The sequence below is a fragment of the Dama dama genome, chromosome 20 (assembly GCF_033118175.1).
Source record: "Dama dama isolate Ldn47 chromosome 20, ASM3311817v1, whole genome shotgun sequence".
In the NCBI taxonomy this organism is placed as follows: Eukaryota; Metazoa; Chordata; class Mammalia; order Artiodactyla; family Cervidae; genus Dama; species Dama dama.
The window spans coordinates 80,354,711-80,377,203 of NC_083700.1; the positions used below are offsets into that span (position 1 = coordinate 80,354,711).

At 35.5% G+C, this 22,493-nt stretch overlaps 1 protein-coding gene across 4 annotated transcripts in view; it reads left to right on the forward strand.

Annotated features, from left to right (window-relative positions):
• The window catches only part of DOCK7 (dedicator of cytokinesis 7), a 188,494-nt gene that overhangs the window by 46,039 nt on the left and 119,962 nt on the right, over nucleotides 1-22,493 (forward strand). For all 4 annotated transcript variants that reach the window (XM_061121716.1, XM_061121717.1, XM_061121718.1 and 1 more), the window contains exons 10-14: nucleotides 254-334; nucleotides 2,514-2,679; nucleotides 10,559-10,701; nucleotides 14,370-14,463; nucleotides 15,897-16,059. In XM_061121716.1, the coding sequence (XP_060977699.1) occupies nucleotides 254-334; nucleotides 2,514-2,679; nucleotides 10,559-10,701; nucleotides 14,370-14,463; nucleotides 15,897-16,059 (647 nt within the window). The remainder of the gene's footprint in view (nucleotides 1-253; nucleotides 335-2,513; nucleotides 2,680-10,558; nucleotides 10,702-14,369; nucleotides 14,464-15,896; nucleotides 16,060-22,493) is intronic.

Genomic DNA, 22,493 nt, shown 5'->3' on the forward strand with positions numbered 1-22,493 from the left:
GATGGGCTCATATTGGAGTAGTTTTCTTCTTTTCCAGGTTTGTTGAATTTTTTTTTTTAATCATGAAAGGGTGTTGAATTGTCCAGTTCTTTTTTCTGCAATAATTAACATGATCATGTGGTTTTGTTCTGTTATTCTGTTAATGTGATATATTAAGTTGATTGATTTTTGTATGTTGAACCATCCTTGCATTCCAGGCTGACTGCTTTTATTTTTAAGCTTAATTAATCTTTCCTTTTTTTGCCTTTGACAGCTAGAAAAAGTGCTGCAGCAAGGAGACATTGGAGAGTGTGCAGAACCATATATGATTTTCAAAGAAGCAGATGCCACCAAGGTAGAATTTCATGCCTCATTTCCCCCCACTCTCATAGTCATTAGCAGTCACTGTCCATTCCCCTCAGATCACCAAACCCAACCCTAAATAATCTCTAATCTCCAAAATTATAATCTGAGAGGATGCTATACTGAGCATATTAAATAATTTTACTACTGATTTTACTACTAAAATTTTCTTTTCTTTTTCTGATGGCCTATTTGTTTTCTTTCTTCTTTATTTCCTTCATCTACTTTGAGTCATGTGCTATGCTATTCTTTGACATCTCCCCAACCCCCAAACTAGTTGACTCTTAAATTTTTATTTTCCTTGGAGAGAAAGTAATTCAGTTTAATTCCTGAATAATGAAAAATTTTCTGTATTTACAAAATAGTGATTTTTTTTTTTTTTTGGCTACATTTTGCAGCTTTTGGGATTCCCAGCCAAGAATGGGATCTATGCCCCGTGCAGTGGATTTGTGGAATTCAAACCACTGGACCGTGATTTTTCTTTTCTTTTTTTTTTTTTTTACCAAACAGTGATTTTGATGAAACTTTTTCTAGCAAAGCAGACATATTTTGGGTATCAGTCTAGTGGCAGATAAATAAGGAATATTGTAAAAATAGAAAATACACTCTTCCCTTTGCCATCAGATAACAAATTTATAGAACTTGGATAAACTTATAAAGCAAAAATAGTTGGTGAATAATTGGTACCAAATTCTAGATACTCTGAGTTAGCTATAAGAATAAAAGGTGATTTTGGGATGTTTGAACACATGATTTAATGTCAAACAGGCAGGAGAAGTGTGCTTGAGGAGTATTGGACAAATCATCAAAATTTAGAAAATTGTTGCTTTCTGTTTTTCTGAGATTTGTAACAAGAATTTAGCCTCTTTTGCTAATATGGGTACATCTGAGCACATGATGTTCTCTGATTCCTAGATCCTAGATATCTGGTTGAAAGTAGGGTTAAAGTATTCTGGCTTTCCCCAGGTCGTCATTTTACAAATTAAATTTTCTCTGTTATATGAAACTCATAGGTGTGTCATTGTGGCTTATTTCGCTCTTCCCTTACGTATTTACATAATTTCGATATGGGCCCTTAATTCTCTGTAAGTACTCCTAAAGCAAGGACCTATTTTGGAGGTATAATAGATATAGCAAAAAACTCTCTTATCATTTTGGTATCCCTTCATCTTTTCTGAGTCCTGAGTTGCATGTTAGGACACTGCCATGAGAGTATGACCTCACTGACATCCTTTATGGAAAGAGCATGTGAGAGATTTTGTTATAGATTTTCACTCTTGCACTATGGATTGACTATTGCAGGCCACATTAGTGTTTGTTTTAGGGATAGCCTAAAAGTTGAGCCAGCTTCAGGTTGTCTTCCAGATAAGCATGTACTGTTTGGATTATTAGTCTTTTTCAAGGGTTTAGTCCTCTGGTACTTTTTTTGTTTGCTTCTTTTATCACAATTCTGGACATATTATTGTTGGCCTGTTTCTGCCCTACCTACTTCTACATCATAGTTGTCATAAGTTAGTGATTATTTCAAAGTGGCTCAAATGCTTCCATCTTTTTTTTTATAGAATAAAAAATTTAATAAGCCATAACCTGGGATATTTTGTGATTGACAGTTGATGACTGTAACATGGCTATATTTCGTTCATAAAATAGTACATGCAGTACATAAACATGCTTGACACTTACTCTCCTTTCTTTTATCCCAAAATAAGATCATCACAAACAAATTTTAAAAACTTTTAGATGCATTTGTAGAACTGGTTAAGGTTCTTTAGTAGTTAATATACTGTTAATTGGGGCTTCCCCAGTGGCTCAGCAGTAAAGAATCAGTCTGCAGTGTAGGAACTGGCAGAAATGCAAGTTCAATCCCTGGGTGGGAAAGATCCCCTGGAGGAGGGCATGGCAACCAAATCCAGTATTGCCTGGAGAATCCCATGGACAGAGGAGACTGGCAGGCTACAGTCCATAGGGTCGCTAAGAGTCAGACATGACTAAAGCAAACTAGCATGTATGCACACACTGTTAATTGGTTGCTGAAAGGTATGGATTGTTTTTCCATCTTGCTGAGAATTGAAAATTGTTAACCTTTATATTTTCCTTTACATATTATGATATAGCCTTTAATTCGTTTATTTTGAGCATAATCATATAATGTATAAAGTTTTGTTTTACAGAATAAGGAAAAATTGGAGAAGCTGAAAAGTCAAGCTGATCAGTTTTGTCAAAGACTTGGAAAGTATCGCATGCCTTTTGCTTGGACTGCAATCCATTTAATGAATATTGTTAGCAGTGCTGGGAGTTTGGAAAGAGATTCTACAGAGGTAGAAATAAGCACTGGAGGTAAGAGTGTTTTATATAAAATAGTTATCTAGTTTTTGCTTACATAGGCTTGCTTTGTCAACTTTGCAATGTAATGAGGCTTGAAAGGGTATTCTTTTTCTCCTTAACAGGTTTATTGAGATGTAATTCACATATAATTTACCCATTTAAGGTTTCTAATTCAGTGTTTTTTTGTTATATTCATAAGGTTCTGCAACTGTCACCACAATCTAATTTTGAAACACTTTCATACTCACTGGTGGTCACTGTTTATCCTCCTCAAGTCCCCACACTCAGTGCTAACCAACCTGTAATCTGTTTAGTCTGTATGGATTTGCCTGTGCCAGACATTTCATATTGATAGACCAATACAATTATGTAATCTTTTGACTACCTTCTTTCACTTAGCATAATGTTTGAAAGGTTCATCCATGTTGTAAATGTTATCAATATTTTATTACTTTTTATTGCTGAATAATAGTCCCTTGTATGGATATAGTACATTTTATTATCCATTCATCAGTTGTTGGACATTTGGATTGTTTCAACTTTTTGTTTATTATAAATAATGCTGCAAGGAAAATTCATGTATATGCTTGTGTGTGGATATATGCTTTCATTTCTCTTGGACATATAGCTAGAAATGAAATTTCTGGTAATAGAATTCTTTGCTTAACCTTTGAAGAACTGCCAGGCTATTTTCCAGTGTGGCCACACCATTTAAAAATTACACTAGCAGTGTATGAATGTTCCAGTTTCTCCACATCTTTGCCAGTACTTTTATTATCTGTCCTTTGAATATAGCCATCCTAGTGCAGATGAAGTGGTATCTCATTGTGGTTTGGAATTGCCTTTCCCTGATAGCTAATGATGTTGAGTTGCATTTTGTATGCATTTATTGTTTGTACATCTTCTCTGGAGAAATATATAATTATATCATTTTCCCATTTTTTAATGACTTTTTTCTTATTATTTACTTGATGCTCATTTTTTAACTAGCTTTTTTTGTATTCTTGTCATAAGTTATAATTAATAGTTATAATTTATAAATGACTATATAAATAGTCATTTATATATTCTAGATTTGTTGTTGTTCAGTTGGTAAGTCATGTACAACTCTTTGTGACCCTGTGGACTGCAGCACGCCAGGCTTCCCTGTCCTTCACCATCTCCTGTGAGATTGCCTAAACTCATGTCCATTGAGTCAGTGATGCCATCCAACCATCTCATCCTCTGTTGCCCTTTTCTCCTCCTGCCCTCAGTCTTTCTCAGCATCAGTCTTTTCCAATGGGTTTATTTCTTCGCATCAGGTGGCCAAAGTATTGGAGCTTCAGCTTCAGCATCAGTCCTTCCAGTGAATATTCAGGGTTTATTTCCTTTAGGATTGATGGTTTGGTCTTGTTGTTTAAGAGACTTTCAAGAGTCTTCTCCAGTGCCACAGTTAAAAATTATCAATTCTTTAGTGCTCAGCCTTCTTTATGGAGAAGGCAATGGAAACCTACTCCAGTACGCGTGCCTGGAAAATCCCATGGATGGAGGAGCCTTGTAGCCTGCAGTCCATGGGGTTGCAAAGGGTGAGACATGACTAAGCGGCTTCGCTTTCACTTTTCACTTTCATGCATTGGAGAAGGGTTGCATGGCAACCCACTCCAGTGTTCTTGCCTTGAGACTCCCTGGGACGGGGGAGCCTGGTGGGCTGCTGTCTATGGGGTCGCACAGAGTCTGACACGACTGAAGTGACTTAGCAGTAGCAGCAGCAGCCTTCTTTATGGTCCTACTCTCACATCCATACATGACAACTGGAAAACCAAAACTTTGACTATACAGACCTTTGTCAGTAAATTGATGTCTCTGCTTTTTAATATACTGTCTAGGTTTGTCATAGCTTTTCTTCCAAGAGATAAATGTATTTTAATTTCATGGCTGCAGTCATCATCTGCAGTGATTTTAGAGCGCAAGAAAATAAAATCTGTCACTGTTTCCACTTTTCCCTCATCTATTTGCCAGAAAGTGATGGGACTGGATGCCATGATCTTCATTTTTTGAACATTGAGTTTTAAGCCAGCTTTTTCATTCTCCTCTTTGACCCACATCAAGAGGCTCTTTAGTTCCTCTTCAATTTCTGCCGTTAGAATGGTATCTGCATATCAGAGACTGTTGATACTTCTCCCAGAAATCTTGATTCCAACTTGTGATTCGTCCAGTCCAGCATTTTGCGTGATGTGCTCTGCATATAATTTTAAACAAGCAGGTGACCATATACAGCTTTGACATACTTCTCTCCCAGTTTTGAACTAGTATGTTGTTCTATGTCCACCTCTAACTGTTACTTCTTGTCCTGCATATTCTGGATACAAGTCCCTTATCTAGTAAAGGATTTGAAGATATTTTCTCCCATCCTGTGGATTGTCCTCTTACTGTCTTGATGGCATTGCTTGAAGCACTGAAGTTTTAAATTTTGATGTTCAGTTTCTTTGACTTTTTTTTTCTTTCGTTGCTTGTATTTTTGCTATTGTACCCAAGATAGCATTACCTAATTCAAGACTGAAAAGGAGCTACTTGTATGTTTTTGTCTAAGAGTTTTATAATACAACTCTTACATTTGGGTGTAGTTCATTTTGAGTTGATTTTTTGTATGTGATAAGAAGTAAGGATTAGCTGCATCTTTTCTAACGAGATATCTAGTTGTTCATACACCATTTGTTGAAAAGATCGTTCTTGCACTATTAAATGGTCTTGGCATAATTGTTGAAAATCAATTGACTATAGATATGTGGGTTTATTTCTGGACTCTCATTTCTGTTTCGTTGATGGATATGTCTCAGTTCAGTTCAGTTCATTCGCTCAGTCGTGTCCGACTCTTTGCAACCCCCTGAATTGCAGCACGCCAGGCCTCTCTGTCCATCACAAACTCCTGGAGTTTACTCAAACTCATGCCCATCGAGTCGGTGATGCCATTCAGCCATCTCATCCTCTGTCATCCCCTTCTCCTCCTGCCCCCAATCCCTCCCAGCATCACGGTCTTTTCCAATGAGTCAGCTCTTCCCATGAGGTGGCTAAAGTATTAGAGCTTCAGCATCAGTCCTTCCAATGAACACCCAGGACTGATCTCCTTTAGGATGGACTGGTTGGATCTCCTTGCAGTCCAAGGGACTCTCAAGAGTCTTCTCCAACACCATAGTTCACAAGCCTCAATTTTTCGGCACTCAGCTTTCTTCACAGTCCAACTCTCACATCCATACATGACCACTGGAAAAACCATAGCCTTGACCAGACGGACCTTTGTTGGCAAAGTAATGTCTTTGCTTTTTAATATGCTGTCTAGGTTGGTCATAACTTTCCTTCCAAGGAGTAAACGTCTTTTAATTTCATGGCTGCAGTCACCATCTACAGTGATTTTGGAGCCCAAAAAAATAAAGTCTGACACTGTTTCCACTGTCTCCCCATCTATTTCCCATGAAGTGATGGGACCAGATGCCATGATCTTAGTTTTCTGAATGTTAAGCTTTAAGCCAACTTTTTCTGTCTCCTCTTTCACTTTCATCAAGAGGCTTTATAGTTCCTCTTCACTGTCTGCCATAAGGGTGGTGTCATCTGCATATCTGAGGTTATTGATATTTCTCCCAGCAATCTTGATTCCAGCTTGTTCTTCTTCCAGCCCAGTGTTTCTCATGATGTACTCTGCATATAAGTTAAATAAGCAGGGTGACAATATACAGCCTTGACGTACTCCTTTTCCTGCTTGGAACCAGTCTGTTGTTCCATGTCCAGTTCTAACTTGCTTCCTAACCTATGTACAGGTTCTCAAGAGGCAGGTCAGGTGTTCTGGTATCCCATCTCTTTCAGAATTTTCCACAGTTTATTGTGATCCACACAGTCTAAGGCTCTGGCCTAGTCAGTAAAGCAGAAATAGATGTTTTTCTGGAACTCTCTTGCTTTTTTGATGATCCAGCGGATATTGGCAGTTTGATCTCTGGTTCCTCTGCCTTTTCTAAAACCAGCTTGAACATCTGGAAGTTCTCGGTTCACGTATTTCTGAAGCCTGGCTTGGACCATAATCACAGAAAACTAGCCAATCTGATCACATGAACCACAGTCTTGTCTAACTCAATGAAACTAAGCCATGCCGTGTGGGGCCACCCAAGACGGTCGGGTCATGGTGAAGAGGTCTGACAGAATGTGGTCCACTGGAGAAGGGAATGGCAAACCACTTCAGTATTCTTGCCTTGAGAACCCCATGAACAGTATGAAAAGGCAAAATGATAGGACACTGAAAGAGGAACTCCCCAGGTCGGTAGGTGCCCAATATGCTACTGGAGATCAGTGGAGAAATAACTCCAGAAAGAATGAAGGGATGGAGCCAAAGCAAAAACAATACCCAGTTATGGATGTGACTGGTGATAGAAGCAAGGTCTGATGCTGTGAAGAGCAATATTGCATAGGAACCTGGAATGTTAGGTCCTTGAATCAAGGCAAATTGGAAGTGGTCAAACAGGAGATGGCAAGAGTGAATGTCGACATTCTAGGAATCAGCGAACTAAAATGGACTGGAAGGGTGAATGTAACTCAGATGACCATTATATCTACTACTGTGGGCAGGAATCCCTTACAAGAAATGGAGTAGCAATCATAGTCAACAGGAGTCTGAAATGCAGTACTTGGATGCAATCTCAAAAATGACAGAATGATCTCTGTTCGTTTCCAAGACAAACCATTCAATATCACGGTAATCCAGGCTTATGCCCCAACCAGTAACACTGAAGAAGCTGAAGTTGAACGGTTTTATGAAGACCTACAAGACCTTTTAGAACTAACACCTCAAAAAGATGTCCTTTTCATTATAGGGGACTGGAATGCAAAAGTAGGAAGTCAATAAACACCTGGAGTAACAGCAAATTTGGCCTTGAAGTACAAAATGAAGCAGGGCAAAGGCTAATAGAGTTTTGCCAAAAGAATGCACTGGTCATAGCAAACACCGTCTTCCAACAACACAAGAGAAGACTCTACACATGGATATCACCAGATGGTCAACACTGAAATCAGATTGATTATATTCTTTGCAGCCTAAGATGGAGAAGCTCCATACAGTCAGCAAAAACAAGACCGGGAGCTGACTGTGGCTCAGATCATGAAATCCTTATTGCCAAATTCAGACTTAAACTGAAGAAAGTAGGGATAACCACTAGACCATTCAGGTATGACCTAAATCAAATCCCTTATGACTATACAGTGGAAGTGAGAAATAGATTTAAGGAACTAGATCTGATAGAGAGCCTGATGGATATGTCTAAGCTTATGCTATTTTTATACTGTCTTTATAAGTTTAGCTTTGCAGTAAATTTTGAAATGGGGAATGTGCGTCCTCCAATTCTTTTTCAAGATCTTTTGACTATTTTGAGCTCTTGTATTTTCATAAGAAGTTTAGAATCTGCTATTAATTTCTGCACAAAGGCAGCTGGAATTTTGATAGAAATTACATTGATTTGGTAGATCAATTTGGGGAGAGTTTCACTCCTAGCAATATTAAGTCTTCCAATCCATGAAATGTTTTTCCATTTATTTAGATCTTATTAAGTTTTTTTAAATGGTGTTTTGTAGTTTTCACTGTACAGGTCTTGCCCTCCTGTTGTTAAATGTATGTTCAGGTGTTTTTTGATGCTATTTTAAATGGAATTGTTTTCTTTATTTCATTTTTATAATGTTCATTTCTAGAGGTTGAAATACAAGTGGCTTTTTAATATTGATCTTGTACTTTGAAACCTTTTTGAACCTTTTAATTCTATTTTTTTTTCCTCTCTGGATTCCATATACAAGGTCATGTCATCTGCAAATAAAAATTGGTTTACTTTTTCCTTTTCCATTTCAATGTCTTTATTTTTCTTTTCTAATTATCTTGACAAGAACCTAGTGTATAAGTCCTCACCTTATTCCTGGCTTAGAGGGAATGCATTCAGTCTTTTCACTATCAAGTATGATGTTTGCTGTAGATTTTCCGTAGATGCAATACAGTATTTTGAGGAAGTTCTTTTCTAGTCCTAACTTTTTGAGTGTTTTTTATCAGGGAAGAATATTGGATTTTATATTAATAAAATGCTTTCTCTGCATTTATTGAGATGACTTGTCTGGTTTTTGTCCTATAGTCTTTTTATATGGTGTATTGCATCAATTGATTGATTTTGGATGTTAAGCTAATCTTAAATTTCTGGGAGAAGTCCCACTTGGTCATGATATATGTTAATAATTTTTTTTAGGTGTTTATTTAGAACCTGTTTCCTAGTATTTTGCATAGTGATTTTGCTTCCATTAATATGTTCCTGAGAGATATTGGTGTATAGTTTTTCTTCCTTGTAATCTCTGATTTTGGTATCAGGATAATACTGGTGTCATAGAAATGAATTGTGGATTCTTATTTCTGTTTTTGGAAGAGTTTGTAAACAGCTGGTGTTAATTTTTCATTGAAAGTTTGAAAGTTTTCAGTAGTGAAGCCATTTTGGCTTGGTTTTTTCTTTGTGGTGAGTATTTTCTTTACTAATTAGATACCTTATTTTAGATCTATTCATATCTTCTCTCCCTTCTTGAGTCAGTTTCAGTAATGTATATCTTTCTAGAAAAATGCTCATTTCATTCCAATTATCTTATTGTCTAATCTAACTGTTGACCTACAGGTATTTGTAGTATTTCAGTATAATCCTTTTTCTCTCTAAGATCTGTAGTGCTGTCCCCTCTTTCATTCCTGATTTAAGTAATTTGAGTCCTTTTAATGTAGTTTTTTCTTTATCACTTTAAAGTTTTAAAAATGTTATCTTTTTGAAGAGTCCATGTTTGGTTTCAATGATTTTTTTTTTTTTTACCTGTTGTTTTTCTAGTTGATATTTCATTTATTTCCACTCAACTGTTGTTTTTTTTGATACCCTTTCTAATGTTTTCTTTGGATTTATCTTTCTCTTCTTTTTCTGGTTTCCTAAGATGTAAATTTAAGTTACTGATTAGAGACCTTTCTTTTTTAATATAAACATTTACAACTATAAATTTCCATATGAGAGCTTCCTTAGTGATATATTAAATGTTTGGGGATTTTATATATTCATTTTCCTATATCTTAAGTGTTTTTTAATTTCCCTTGTTATTTTGTCTTTGATTAGTCAGTTATTCAAAAGTGCACTATTTAATTTCCACATGCTTATGAATTTCCCAAATTTTCTTTTGTGATTGATTTATAGGTTAATTTCTGTTATTCTTGGAAAACATATCTTAGATGATTTCAGTCACTTGGAATTTATTGTGTTTTGTTCTATAGCTTAGTGTATAGTCTTGTCTTGGAGAATTTCCTGTGTGTGCTTGAGAAGAATCTATATTACACTTTTGTTTAGTGTAATATAGACTGTAGATGACTTTTAGATCTAGTTTGTGTATAGCTTTGTTTGTTTTCTATTTCCTTGTTGATCTTCAACATAGTTGCTCTATTGGTTTTGAATAATAAGTTTATCTTGCAAAGACTTTGAATGCAAATTATCTTAAATTCTGTTTCAAACTCAAGTGCTAAGACTGCGGGACCATTATAAGGTGACTAAAATTTACATTATGTGAATATTTTCTAGTAAATACATAGTGCCTCTCTTTGTGCTTTTCATAGCTCATCTTTGTTTATTTGCATAATCTTTATGTGGTAGCAATTTATTTTACACTGGAGAAGTTTTAAGAGAGAACCCCCCCCAAAAAAGAGAGAGAACCCAAAGATTTAGGAAATGCTTCCTGACAGATCTCTCCAGAAGTTAAATTCTTCTACTAATCAGTATGCTGAAGGGACAGTTTTCAACTTTAGTGGATAGTTTCTTGTGTTTGTAAATCTGGTACATTTTAAATAGCATGGAAATGAATATCTTACTTTTTTTCTTGGTAGAACGAAAGGGGTCTTGGTCTGAGAGGAGGAATTCTAGTATTGTTGGAAGAAGATCACTTGAAAGGACAACAAGTGGAGATGATGCTTGTAACTTGACCAGCTTTCGACCTGCTACTCTCACAGTAACAAATTTTTTTAAGCAGGTATTGTTCTGTCATGGAGGAATTCTAGTGGGCTACTTGTACATACATTTTTCTTGACTCCAGAAAAATCATAATTGTCCATGTAGTACATGTACATGTAATAATTGATTGTGCTTTCAAGAAGTTAAAAAAGCATTAAGAGTAAAAATAAAAAGTATAAGAAAAAATAATTAATATTATACCTGTTGTTTTATCATATTTATTTAAATGTTGATGTTGACTAGTATTGCTTCAAAATCAGTCATCTGCATCTGTATCCTATTTCTTAATTTTAATATTTTAACTTTTCTTAAGCATTGATGGTTTATGAGTTTTCTTAGTCCATTAAACTTAGTGGGATTATGTCTGTCTTCACCACCCAAGTTTGTTTTTGACCTGAAATACCACATCCATGGTATAGGAATAGAAATTTTAGGCTCTAGTAGTTCATTTTTGTGCTAAAATTATTTTTATAGGTGAGTTTATAAGTCTAAACAGTTCTTGATCAAAGATATTTTGTTCTTTGCAAGTATATTTTCTGTTGAAACTTGTGAGTCAGATCAGTAGTTTTCAAATGCTGGTCATGATCCATTAATGGTAATATAAATTTAGTAAATAACACTCAGCTTAAAAAAAAAAGAAACAAGTTGAATAAAAAATTAATAGTGCCTTGCACTTCATGAAGTTAAGTATTGCTTCAGTAGGCTTTTTTCCCTTTAAGTTTTGTGTGTGTGCATACCTGTCTGCATGTCCTTACATGATGTATGTGCTACTGGATTTTAATGTAAAATGAATTTTATACTCTGAATCAATATCAGAAAATTTTTGAAGTCTGTCTAAAGTAACTAGACAACCAGAACTATAATAAGAATGGGAGAAAATTTGTATTTGTGTGACAAACTGTTGAAGGGTACCATGCATATATTTTGGAGCAGATTAAAGGAAAAGGCTAAATATTATCTCAAAATTTCTCCTTCTGAGGTGTTACTCTAAATAGGAAGAAAATCCTGGCCTAGTGACACCTTCTAACTTGAGAGGGCAAGGTGTTTAGGGCAGGTTGTGTTGTGATTTGGCAGGTAGTCACCTAGTTGAAGCCCTTTTCATAGTTATGTATCAGTAGTATTCACAGGTAGCTGCTCTGAGAGACTCAAATGGAAAACAAAGCAGGTAAGAAGTGTCTGAAGTGGTAAGGGTCTTCTTATTATGGTAATAGTGCCAGAAAGAGTCTAGAAAACGCCATAGTGTTACTTGGATGAGGTAATAGGCCAAACTTAGCTGTGGAAAGAGGTCAATAGATTTACTTGTTACTTGTTTACTTGTAGCTATAATGTTTCTCTTTTTCCTTCTTCAACTGGTATACCACTTTTGCCACTATTTCCTCAATTCCTTTTGGGTTTAATTCAGCCTACTTTATTATTGAACTACTATTGTAATCATAAATCAACAAGTCATCCAACCACCCACCCACCTGTTGATTCAACAGATGCATTTTGAGCATTCACCTCGTACTGAGCATCAATCCACCCACCTACCTACTTATCCAATAAATATTTTTTGAGCATTCATTATCTACAGAACCCTATTGAAGACTAGTAACTAGAAACTGGAACAAAGTAATGATAAAAACTTAAAAAATGATGGTTTCTGGATATATGGAGAAATGGAAAGCACTTACACCTAACTTTTGTGCAGTTCTGTAATTTTTAACTTAACATGTATGATTTTTATAAGTATTTTTATAAATAGCTTGAATATTATGTATCAGGCAAGTGCAAATTAAGTAAAAAAACAGACATTACAAGTTTAATAAAGTAGAATTCAATGTACAAGTTTCTCCTAAATAAGATACAGAAGGCAAGGTTTTTTCTCATTTTGTTTTTTTAATTGATGAGTGATTACTGTCCATGATTTGATATAGTAATCGGGAGTGTTTATGTACAGATTTGAAATGTGTCAGGCCAAAATGACTAGAAATGCATAAAGATTTAAAAATAAAAATTAAATCCATACATTACAAGTATATTTGTTCTATTGTTGACAGGTATAGAAGTTATGTGTTGCTTCAGGAGCACACAGCAGTGAACATGCAGTGTGGAGGAATGAGTGTCAACTAGGCTTATTCATGGGTTTGGAGATTGATGAGAGTCAGTTGATCTAGACTGACTTCTGCTGGGAAAACTGAAATGATTCAGGCTTTTTACACGTTGCTCACTTTTAACATCTAGCAGGCCAGCTTGGTCATATTGTTATGGCAGTGACAGAAGTTCCAGAGAGGGAGCAAGCTTACTTTTGCAAGCGTTTTTCAAGTCTCTATAAAATGTTTGTTTACTGGTTAGAACAAGTCACATGGCCAACCCTCGGGAAGGGAATTATGTCCCATGTAGCAAAAGGCATGGAAACAGGGAGTAAAAAGAATGGAGGCCATTACTATAATTGGTTTAACAAGTTAAGTAGACAGAAATAACTGAGTCTTGAAATAATCTGAATGTATTCTAAATAAGGGCCATTTAAATTTAAAGATCTGTATTAATTTCTGTACTCAAAAGGAGAGAATATACTAATAGAACATTTACAATAGTTTAGTCGTATATTAGGTCACTGAAAAAATCTTCATGAAGTCAAATTCTCTAACTATAACTCAGTAAAGCTAAAAACCATTTATACAAGTATTAACAAAATTCTCTAACCACTTAGAAAGTAAAAATCACTATTTAAAATAATGGGATAAAAGAAGATCTGTTCTGTATCCTGCTTAGAATACAATAGTGAACTACCGGGATCTGGCTCAAGGTGAACTGACTGTAATAAAGGAGGCTTAAATATATTTATTACCAAATAAGATAAAAAGATACTATGTGAACTATGCATTAAAAAAAAAGATGTCAAATGCAGGAGATTTTGATTAATAAAATCTAAAGACTGACTCTTAAATAAAAGAAAAAAGTCAATCACTGCCTATTTTAACTATAAGAAAAAAAAATTACAGTAAATTGGAAATTCTTTGTTAATTAGACCTGGTCTTGTTTTTTGTGTGTGTCTTCCCATTGATTGAGGTCCTTTTAGAGTTTTCTTTTTAGTCATATTATCAGGATAGTTGTGGTTTTTTTAAGTTTAATTTTTTGTTGTTATTTCCTTCTTTTCATTTTCAAATTTAGCCAATGCTCTGTATTTTGCTTTTAAGAAATTTGGCAATATAAAGTTGCAAAGACAAATGAAAACACAAGTGTAACAAATTTAAAGACTGTCATTTAGATATATATGTGTATATATATACACACATACATGTCTTTTATGTCTATATTCACATTTAGATATATATGTGTATATATATACACATATATGTCTTTTATGTCTATATTCATATTTTTCTTCATCCGCTTCTAACTTGCATTGATTTTTCTATATTTTAGAATGCCCTGTAGTACCTTATAAACATAGATAATGAGCTGTAAATAAATCTATAAAGTTAAAACATAGATAGCAATATTATAGCTTAATACAACATAAAAGCATAGAAAGAAGAAAATAATTTAGCGTATTTATTTTTAATCATAATTGTGTTAATTGAACTTTTCATCTAGACTAAATTGAAAGAAGAAGGGCAGGATTAATTAATAGGCAGTATAAATTTATTTTTGGTGTACTACATTTTTTTAATCAAATACTTTTTCCTCTATTTTTAATATTAGGAAGGAGATCGCTTAAGTGATGAAGATCTGTACAAGTTCCTTGCTGATATGAGAAGGCCATCTTCTGTTTTACGGCGACTAAGACCTATTACGGGTATTTAAACATTTTTGTGTACACATGATGACAGCTATTATCATCATTAAAAGTTGTATTTTTTGTAATGATGTGTTCTTTTTTCTCGTATCTGACCTGTATGTCTTTCTGTGCTCACTACCTGCCAGTCTTCTTCATTGTACTGTTCTGCTGTCATGTAGTCTAACAGTCTGGATGCCGGCTTCAGTACCTTTGATAATTTGAGTACTGAAATGAGAATGATGAATAATATTGTAGCTTAAAATTATTTTCTAGAGGGAAGAAAAATACATGTAATGATAGATATTCAGAAATAGGTTTATATTGTGATCAGAGCAGACTATTCCAGAGTAAAACTATTTTGAAGTCTACCAAGTTTGAGCAAACTCCTGGAGATGGTGAAGGACAGGGAAGCCTGGCGTTCTGCGGTCCATGGGGTCGCAGAGTCAGACTTGACTGAGCGAGTGAACCACAACCAAGTTTAAGTTTAAACTGGCACTTTTCCTGTGGCCCAGTGGTAATGTAGGAGACAAAGGAGATGCGGGTTTGATCCCTGGGTCGGGAAGACCCCCTGGTGGTGAGCATAGCAACCCACTCCAGTAATCTTGCTTGGAGAATCCCATGGACAGAGCTGGAGGGCTCTAGTCCCTAGGGTCTCTTAAGAGTTGGACATGACTGAGCATGAGCACAAAAGTTTAAGCTAAATCATTTCATCTTTGAAATGTTGGCTTGTTTCCCTATAAGATTCCTGTGTTTTTTTCCTTCTCCTTTGCCTCTTCCTTCCTTTCCATTGATTCATTCAGTAAGCATTTAGTATTTTATCTTTTTATATCTGTATTAGTAGTTTGAGATTTGATATGATGAAATAGTTTAGCGGTCTGAGGTGATAGCAGTTTTGGTTTCTTTCCAGGCTTCTTGAAGAAGTAGGATTTAAATCCTTCCAAAAATACTTCAGTGTGAGGTTGTTATTTATTATTACTTTTTATTTTATTTAAACTTTTTTATTGGTGTATAATTGCTTTACAGTGTTGTGTTAGCTTCTCCTGTTCAACAGTGTGAATCAGCTGTGTGTATACATATATCCCCTCCCTTTTGAGCTTCCCTTCCCCTGACCCCCACTATCACAGAGCACCGAGCTGAGTTCTCTGTGTTATGTAGCAGGTCCCCACTAACTATGTGTTTTACACATGGTAGTATATGTCAGTTCTGTTCTCTCAATTCGTTTCACCCTCTCTTTCCCCACTCCCTCTTCCACGTCCTCATGTCTGTTCTCTATGACTGCATGTCTGTTCCTGCTCTGCAAACAGGCTCATCTGTTACCGTCTTTCTAGATTCCATACACATGCATTAATACATGATACTTGTTTTCCTTTTTCTGAGTTACTTCACTTTGTATGACATGTTTACATTATTTTTATAATGTATTTTTTTTTATACTGTATTTTTGTATGCAGCTCAGCTGAAGATAGACATTTCTCCTGCACCTGAAAATCCCCATTACTGCCTGACCCCAGAGCTGCTTCAGGTGAAGCTTTACCCTGACAGTAGGGTTAGACCTACTAGAGAAATTTTGGAGTTTCCTGCAAGGGATGTCTATGTTCCAAACACTACTTACAGGTAACGCATTTTAATTTTGGAGAATTCTGAAGTAAGGTACAGTATATTCTAATATTAATATAGAATGAAAGTCTTGCAAAATCCTTTGTAGCTTTGCTACTTATTTCATTTCTTACTTTATGATTTTACTAATAGCTGTAATGCATTTAGCTCTTGCTGTGTAACAGGTATGTTAATTACCTTTCATACTTTATCTTTTTTAATCCTCATAACTTGAGGTAGGTATTACCTTCACTTTAGAAGTGAGTAAACTGAGGGATAGAGAGTTCATACCTAACTGTGTTGGAGCTAGCATTTGAATTGTGGGTTGCTAGGTTAAAACATTTGAACTTCTAGTTACTGTATTTCCTCAGATGTTCTTATTGGCAGAATCTAACATTACACATGAATTAAATGTATGTACCTGTACTATGTTCTAATAATTAATCAACAGTATTTGGTGTAATTCTATATTATAAGATCCCCTGGAGAAGGAAATGGCAACCCACTCCAGTACTCTTGCCTGGAAAATTCCATGGACTGAGGAGCCTGGTAGGCTTTAGTCCATGGGGTCGCAAAGAGTCAGACATGACTGAGCGACTTCACTTTCACTTTCTGTATTACTCAGAATACTCGACATGAGGTTGTTGGATAGGATTTTAGACTGAACGCTGCATAACTCCAGGGGTACCGTTTACATGTTCTCTATGACTGAGGTCCCCTTTGTTTGTGAATGCTGAGATCAGGACTTGACATGTCTGTTGGGGTATCCAGCAGGGCACCTGAGACACAAGTTTCTGCGTCAACTTCCTCACTTTAGTATATTTCCCCACCATTTACCCAGTTCCTGAGGCAAAATTTTTGGGATCAAAATGACTTCTCTTTTTTTGTATTCCTCACATTTACTCCTCCAAGAAGTTTTGTAGGCTCTGCTTCAAAATGAATCCCAAATCCAATACTCCTTACCTCCTCCACCTTTGAAATTCTACTTGTCACCATCCAGATCAGCACTGTCAAACAGAAATATAATGGGAGCCGCATTTGTAATTTTCAGTTTTATAGTTTCTATATTAAAACAATAAACAAATAAATTAATTATAATCATAGGTTGTTTAGTACAGTATATCTAAGATAGTGTCATTATACCACATAGTAAATGTCAAAAATTCTTTTGCCTTTTTCCACTCCTTTATCTTCAAAATCTGGTGTGTATTTTACACTTAAAGTACATTTCAATTCAGATGCGCTGCATTTCAAATGGTTGATAATCAATAGAACTAGGTACTAGAATCCTAGATGGCTGCTGATCTAGAATTTTGTGTACATTTTAAAATTTGATCTTCTTACTTCTACCCATGCCTCAGTCAGTTCTCAAGGTTGTAGTCAGAGAGATTTTTAAAAGATATAAATCTGATCATTTGGTCCCATGCCTTAAAGTCCTCCAATGTCTTCTATTTTAAGCAGAAAAATAATGATGGCTATAAGACTATGTGATCTAGCTCCTTCCTTTCTCTAACTTCGTATCCTACTAATCTCTACCTTGCTCATTTTAGCCTCAATGGCCTTTTTATTCATCCTTGAATAAACAAAATTCTGCCCAAGATTTTTTTATTTTTTTCTTCTCTTTGCCTATCTTTTGCCAGATTGTCACATGACTTGATTCCTTATTCAGTCATGTATCTACTTAAAGGTCATTCTCATCACCCTATGTAAAAGATCCATTGCTTCTCTCCTTCAGCTTTTATGCTTCCTTATATTTATCATTATCTGGCATTACAATATGTATTGAATTGTTATATGAATGTAATTACTGTAAAGGGCAAGGGCTTGTCTCTTTTGTTTACCACTTTATCTCCAGCATAATAGTGTGCTAGCCTGTGGAGAGTACACAGTAATACTTACTCATTGTGTAAAGAAGTAAGACACTGGATGGTGGTATGAATGGGATTTGGAGTCGCACTGGTATGGGTACAGTATCTGACTCCACTGTTCACTGTTTAGTTGCTTAGAACAAATGACTTAGTTTATTGGCACTCAGTTTTATTAATCAAATATGGGATGATACCTGTCTTCTTTTGTGAGTGTATAGAGCACAAAACATTGCATGTGATTGGCACTTAATGTGAGTAAAACTCCTGGAATATAGGGTAAATGAAATATATACTGCTTTTAAAAGAAACATGTGTAAAATTTAAAAAAAAAATGTTTAAAAAAAAAGAGGTGATACAAATATTCTCCTATAAGTTTTCAATTCAGTTCAGTTCAGCTGCTCAGTCGTGTCTGACTCTTTGCGACCCCATGGACTGCAGCACACCAGGCCTCCCTGTCCATTGCCAACTCCTGGAGTTTACTCAAACTCATGTCCATTGAGTTGCTGATGCCATCCAGCCATCTCATCCTCTGTCATCCCCTTCTCCTCCTGCCTTCAATCTTTCTCAGCATCAGGGTCTTTTCACATGAGTCAGTTCTTTGCATCAGGTGGCCAAAGTATTGAAGTTTCAGCTTCAGCATCAGTCCTTCCAGTGAATATTCAGGACTGATTTCCTTTAGGATGGACTGGTTGTATCTCCTCAGAGTCCAAGGGACTCTCAAGATTCTTCTCCAGCAGCACAGTTCAAAAGCATCAGTTCTTCAGTGCTTAACCTTCTTTATAGTCCAACTCTTATATCCATACATGACTACTGTAAAAACCATAGCTTTGACTAAATGGACCTTTAGCAAAGTAATGTCTCTGCTTTTTAATATGCTGTCTAGATTGGTCATAACTTTTCTTCCAAGGAGTAAACGTCTTTTTAGTTTCATGGCTGCAGTCACCATCTGCAGTGATTTTGGAGCCCCCAAAAATAAAGTCTGTCATTGTTTCCACTGTTTCCCCATCTATTTCCCATGAAGTGATGGGACCAGATGCCATGATTTTAGATTTCTCAATGTTGAGTTTTAAGTCAAATTTTTCACTCTTCTCTTTTACTTTCATCAAGAGGCTCTTTAGTTCTTCTTCAGTTTCTGCCATAAGGGTGGTGTCATCTGCATATCTGAGGTTATTGATATTTCTCCTGGCAATCGTGATTCCAGCTTGTGCTTCATCCAGCCTATAAACTTTATATATATTTTATTTTATCTATATAGATATATGTGTATATATACATATGGCCACTTAAAAGAACAGGGAATAAAAAAGTGAGCCATGGTTGGTATTGAACAACTTAGATGTTATCAACCCTGTCTCTTATCTAGTATATGACTCATGCAGAACATTCCTAACTTGTATGTATCTATCTTTCTTCTACTTGGATTGTTTCAGAGACAGGTAAAATGAAAATTGGGGACTTTGAAGGGTCTTTTCTTTCATTTTTCTGTTTATCTTTTAAAATTTATTTACATATATAGATTTTAAACAAATTATATGAGTATACTTAGAGTTCAGTTTGTGCCATAAGGCTTAAAATTAAAAGCAGAGGTCCTTCATCTTGTTCCAACCATCCTTTCCCTACCTTGATGTCTAATCTTTGTTGTCAGTCACTATTGTCAATAGTGACTTTATGTTCTATCAGTTTTTGCTCCTACTTTTGTTGTTTTATTCCTTGTTTTTAAATAACATGTTCATGCTGCTGTGTCTTGATTCTTTTTCAATTTAAAATATCTACTGATTGCTATAGATGGCGAAGATTTAACTCTGATATCCTCTTCCTTAAAAAAATACATATACTTGCATAAACCTTGAAAAAAAATACTTGTCATCTCTATAAAGCTTTTTGCAATACAGTAAAATCCATCAGATTATTTCCTCTCTTGTACCTTCCTTAGTCCCTTTGCAACTAAATTATAAGTTAGTATAACAGGGGAAGTTTTCAAGGCTCACTTGGCTTACTGTACAGTTGTTGTCTTGGAGCCTGTTCACCATTTTCCTAGAAATTCTGTTTGCATTTATTTTGCAATGGAGTTCTTATTTCCGATGTATTTTTTGTTCTTGGTTTACTCATTATACTGAGAGCCTTCAGTATCTCCCTGGATTAAGGTGTTGGAAAGTACCTGGCACATATTAAATGCTTGATAAAAGTTAGTCATTAGTGTTAGGCTTAGTTGCTTATTTAAAGATAAACAGAGTCTTAAATCTTTAAGGTTGTAGGTTACTGCTTTGTCAAATAAATGTAATCATGCTGTTAGACGTATGATTGTCCTTGGGATTACACATACGAATTTAGAAAAATAGTTTTATGTTTGAGATGGAATCCTTGATTTTATATTTTCTAAAATGTCATTGAAACCTCATTTTATAAAGGCTTACTAGGGAGATTGTTAATCTTATTTTCATGACCTTGAACTGCACATTTCACACCAGTTGAGTAATTTTGCCCTGTTTGATTTGCCATGAAAACACTTTGGACTTTGATAAAAGGACCAACATTTGGTTACTTTCTTTTCTATTTTCAGAACTGTGTTGGATGATCACTTAGTAAATGCATAAGTACAATGCTTGTGGTTCTTATGGGGAAAAAAGACATCTGATTATTCTATAACAAAATGTGGAATATGTAACAATATATTTGGAACAGACTTTATAAAGAAGTAATTAGATACATAATAAATACTGATTCATGAATGCATTTTTGATTAAGTTAATCAAAATTTTGATTAAGTTAATTAAGTTGAATAAGTTAATCAATTACCATGAGTTATGCTATTAGGAAGAAAAAGTACAAGCATGAAAACATGCTGATACTAGATTGACAGTGTGTAAATAGATTATACTACAGTAAGTAACCCTGACACAAGAAATGTATATACTTGCTCTCAGTAAAATTTATACTAGTTCAGTGTAACCTCTTGGTCTAGAGATTTTGTAGTAATTCACTAAAAGCAATAAGCTATCTTTGGTGCTCTTGGAATTTTTGCTATGGTTTTTCACTATTTTAGTTTTATAATTTGCTGGATTTATTTTTCTGTCTTTAATTGCTAAGTGCCAGTTGAAGGGGTCCAGACAGTGATGCTGCAAGATTTCAGAGAAAAGGCCTCCATTTACTAGGATATTTGTGGAAGAAGTGAGATTATCTGTGCTTTGTTGTGGTTCATTTGCTTAGTCATGTCTGATTCTATGTGACTCCATGGACTGCAGCACGCCAAGCTTCCCTGTCCTTCAGTATCTCCTAGAGTTTGATCAAATTCATGTCTATTGAGTTGGTGATACTGTCTAACCACCTCATTCTCTGCTGTCCCCTTCTCCTTTTGCCTTCAGTCTTTCCCAGCATCAGGGTCTTTTCCAAATGAGGTGTCTCCTTGCATTAGGTGGCCAAAGTATTGGAGCTTCATCTTCAGCATCAGTCCTTCCAATGAATATTCAGGGTTGATTTCCTTTAGGATTGACTGGTTTGATCTTGCAGTCCAAGGGAATCTTTAAGAGTCTTCTGCAGCACTGAATTCAGAAGCGTCACAGGAGGCAGTGACCAAAACCATCCCAAAGAAAAAGGAATGCAAAAATGCAAAGACAACAAAAAAAGGTTGTCTGAGGAGGCTTTACAAATAGCTGAGGAATGAAGAGAAGTGAAAGGCAAGGGAGAAAGAGAAAGATATTAGAATCTTATTAGGATTTTATCTTAAATCTAAGAATCTTACCTTAAAATTGCACATGAATTCTGTTTTCTACTTCATAAATCCACTTCATATAAAAATAGTTATTTCCTCCCTAAAACAAAAAAGTGATATTCCTGGGAGATGTGTCATGTTAATCCCATGGACTTGCATTTGTCATTTAGCTGTGCCTTCATAAGAATGTGTACCCCAATTACAGGCCCATAAGCCTACAAAGCAAGATCCAGATCTCTTCCAGATATTCAGGGTTTCCAAAACCTGACCCCAAAATACTTGTTTAACCATTTCCTGCCCAACACAAACCCTCGGCTCTAATCAAAATTATTTATTTCAAAACCCTGCTGTATACTTTGCTAATGCCATTTCATTTATCTAGAATGCCTCCCTAAACCTTTCTGCTTGGCAAGGTCCTATATATACTTCAAGGTAGCACAGGAAGACTGTACCACTTATACTATAACATGAGAGCCATGTAATTAATTTTTCTTAAACTGGGTTATCATATGATGATAGATCTCCCTTTAGAATTGGGGTTGTTAGTACCCTTTGGCAGTCCTGTGAATCCTCTGGAAGTATGGTAGTGCCATTAAGGTATATAAAGAAATGAGGAGAATGTGAAGAAGTGAAAGGGAGGAGCAGCAGAGGCAGTAAGGTTTTGATGGAGTTGTTATTTAATAAGTTGAGTTTGAAGAGGCTATAGGATATCAAAAGGAGAAATGGCAGGTGGCAGTGGAAGAAGGGGAAGAAGGGGAACTGGAGAGAGAGAGAGACGTAGATTTGGGAAATTTATTCATGGAAAATAAATGAATCCATGAGAGAAGATAGAATTTCTGAGGTCCGAATAGAAGAGATGTTTGAATATTGTACAT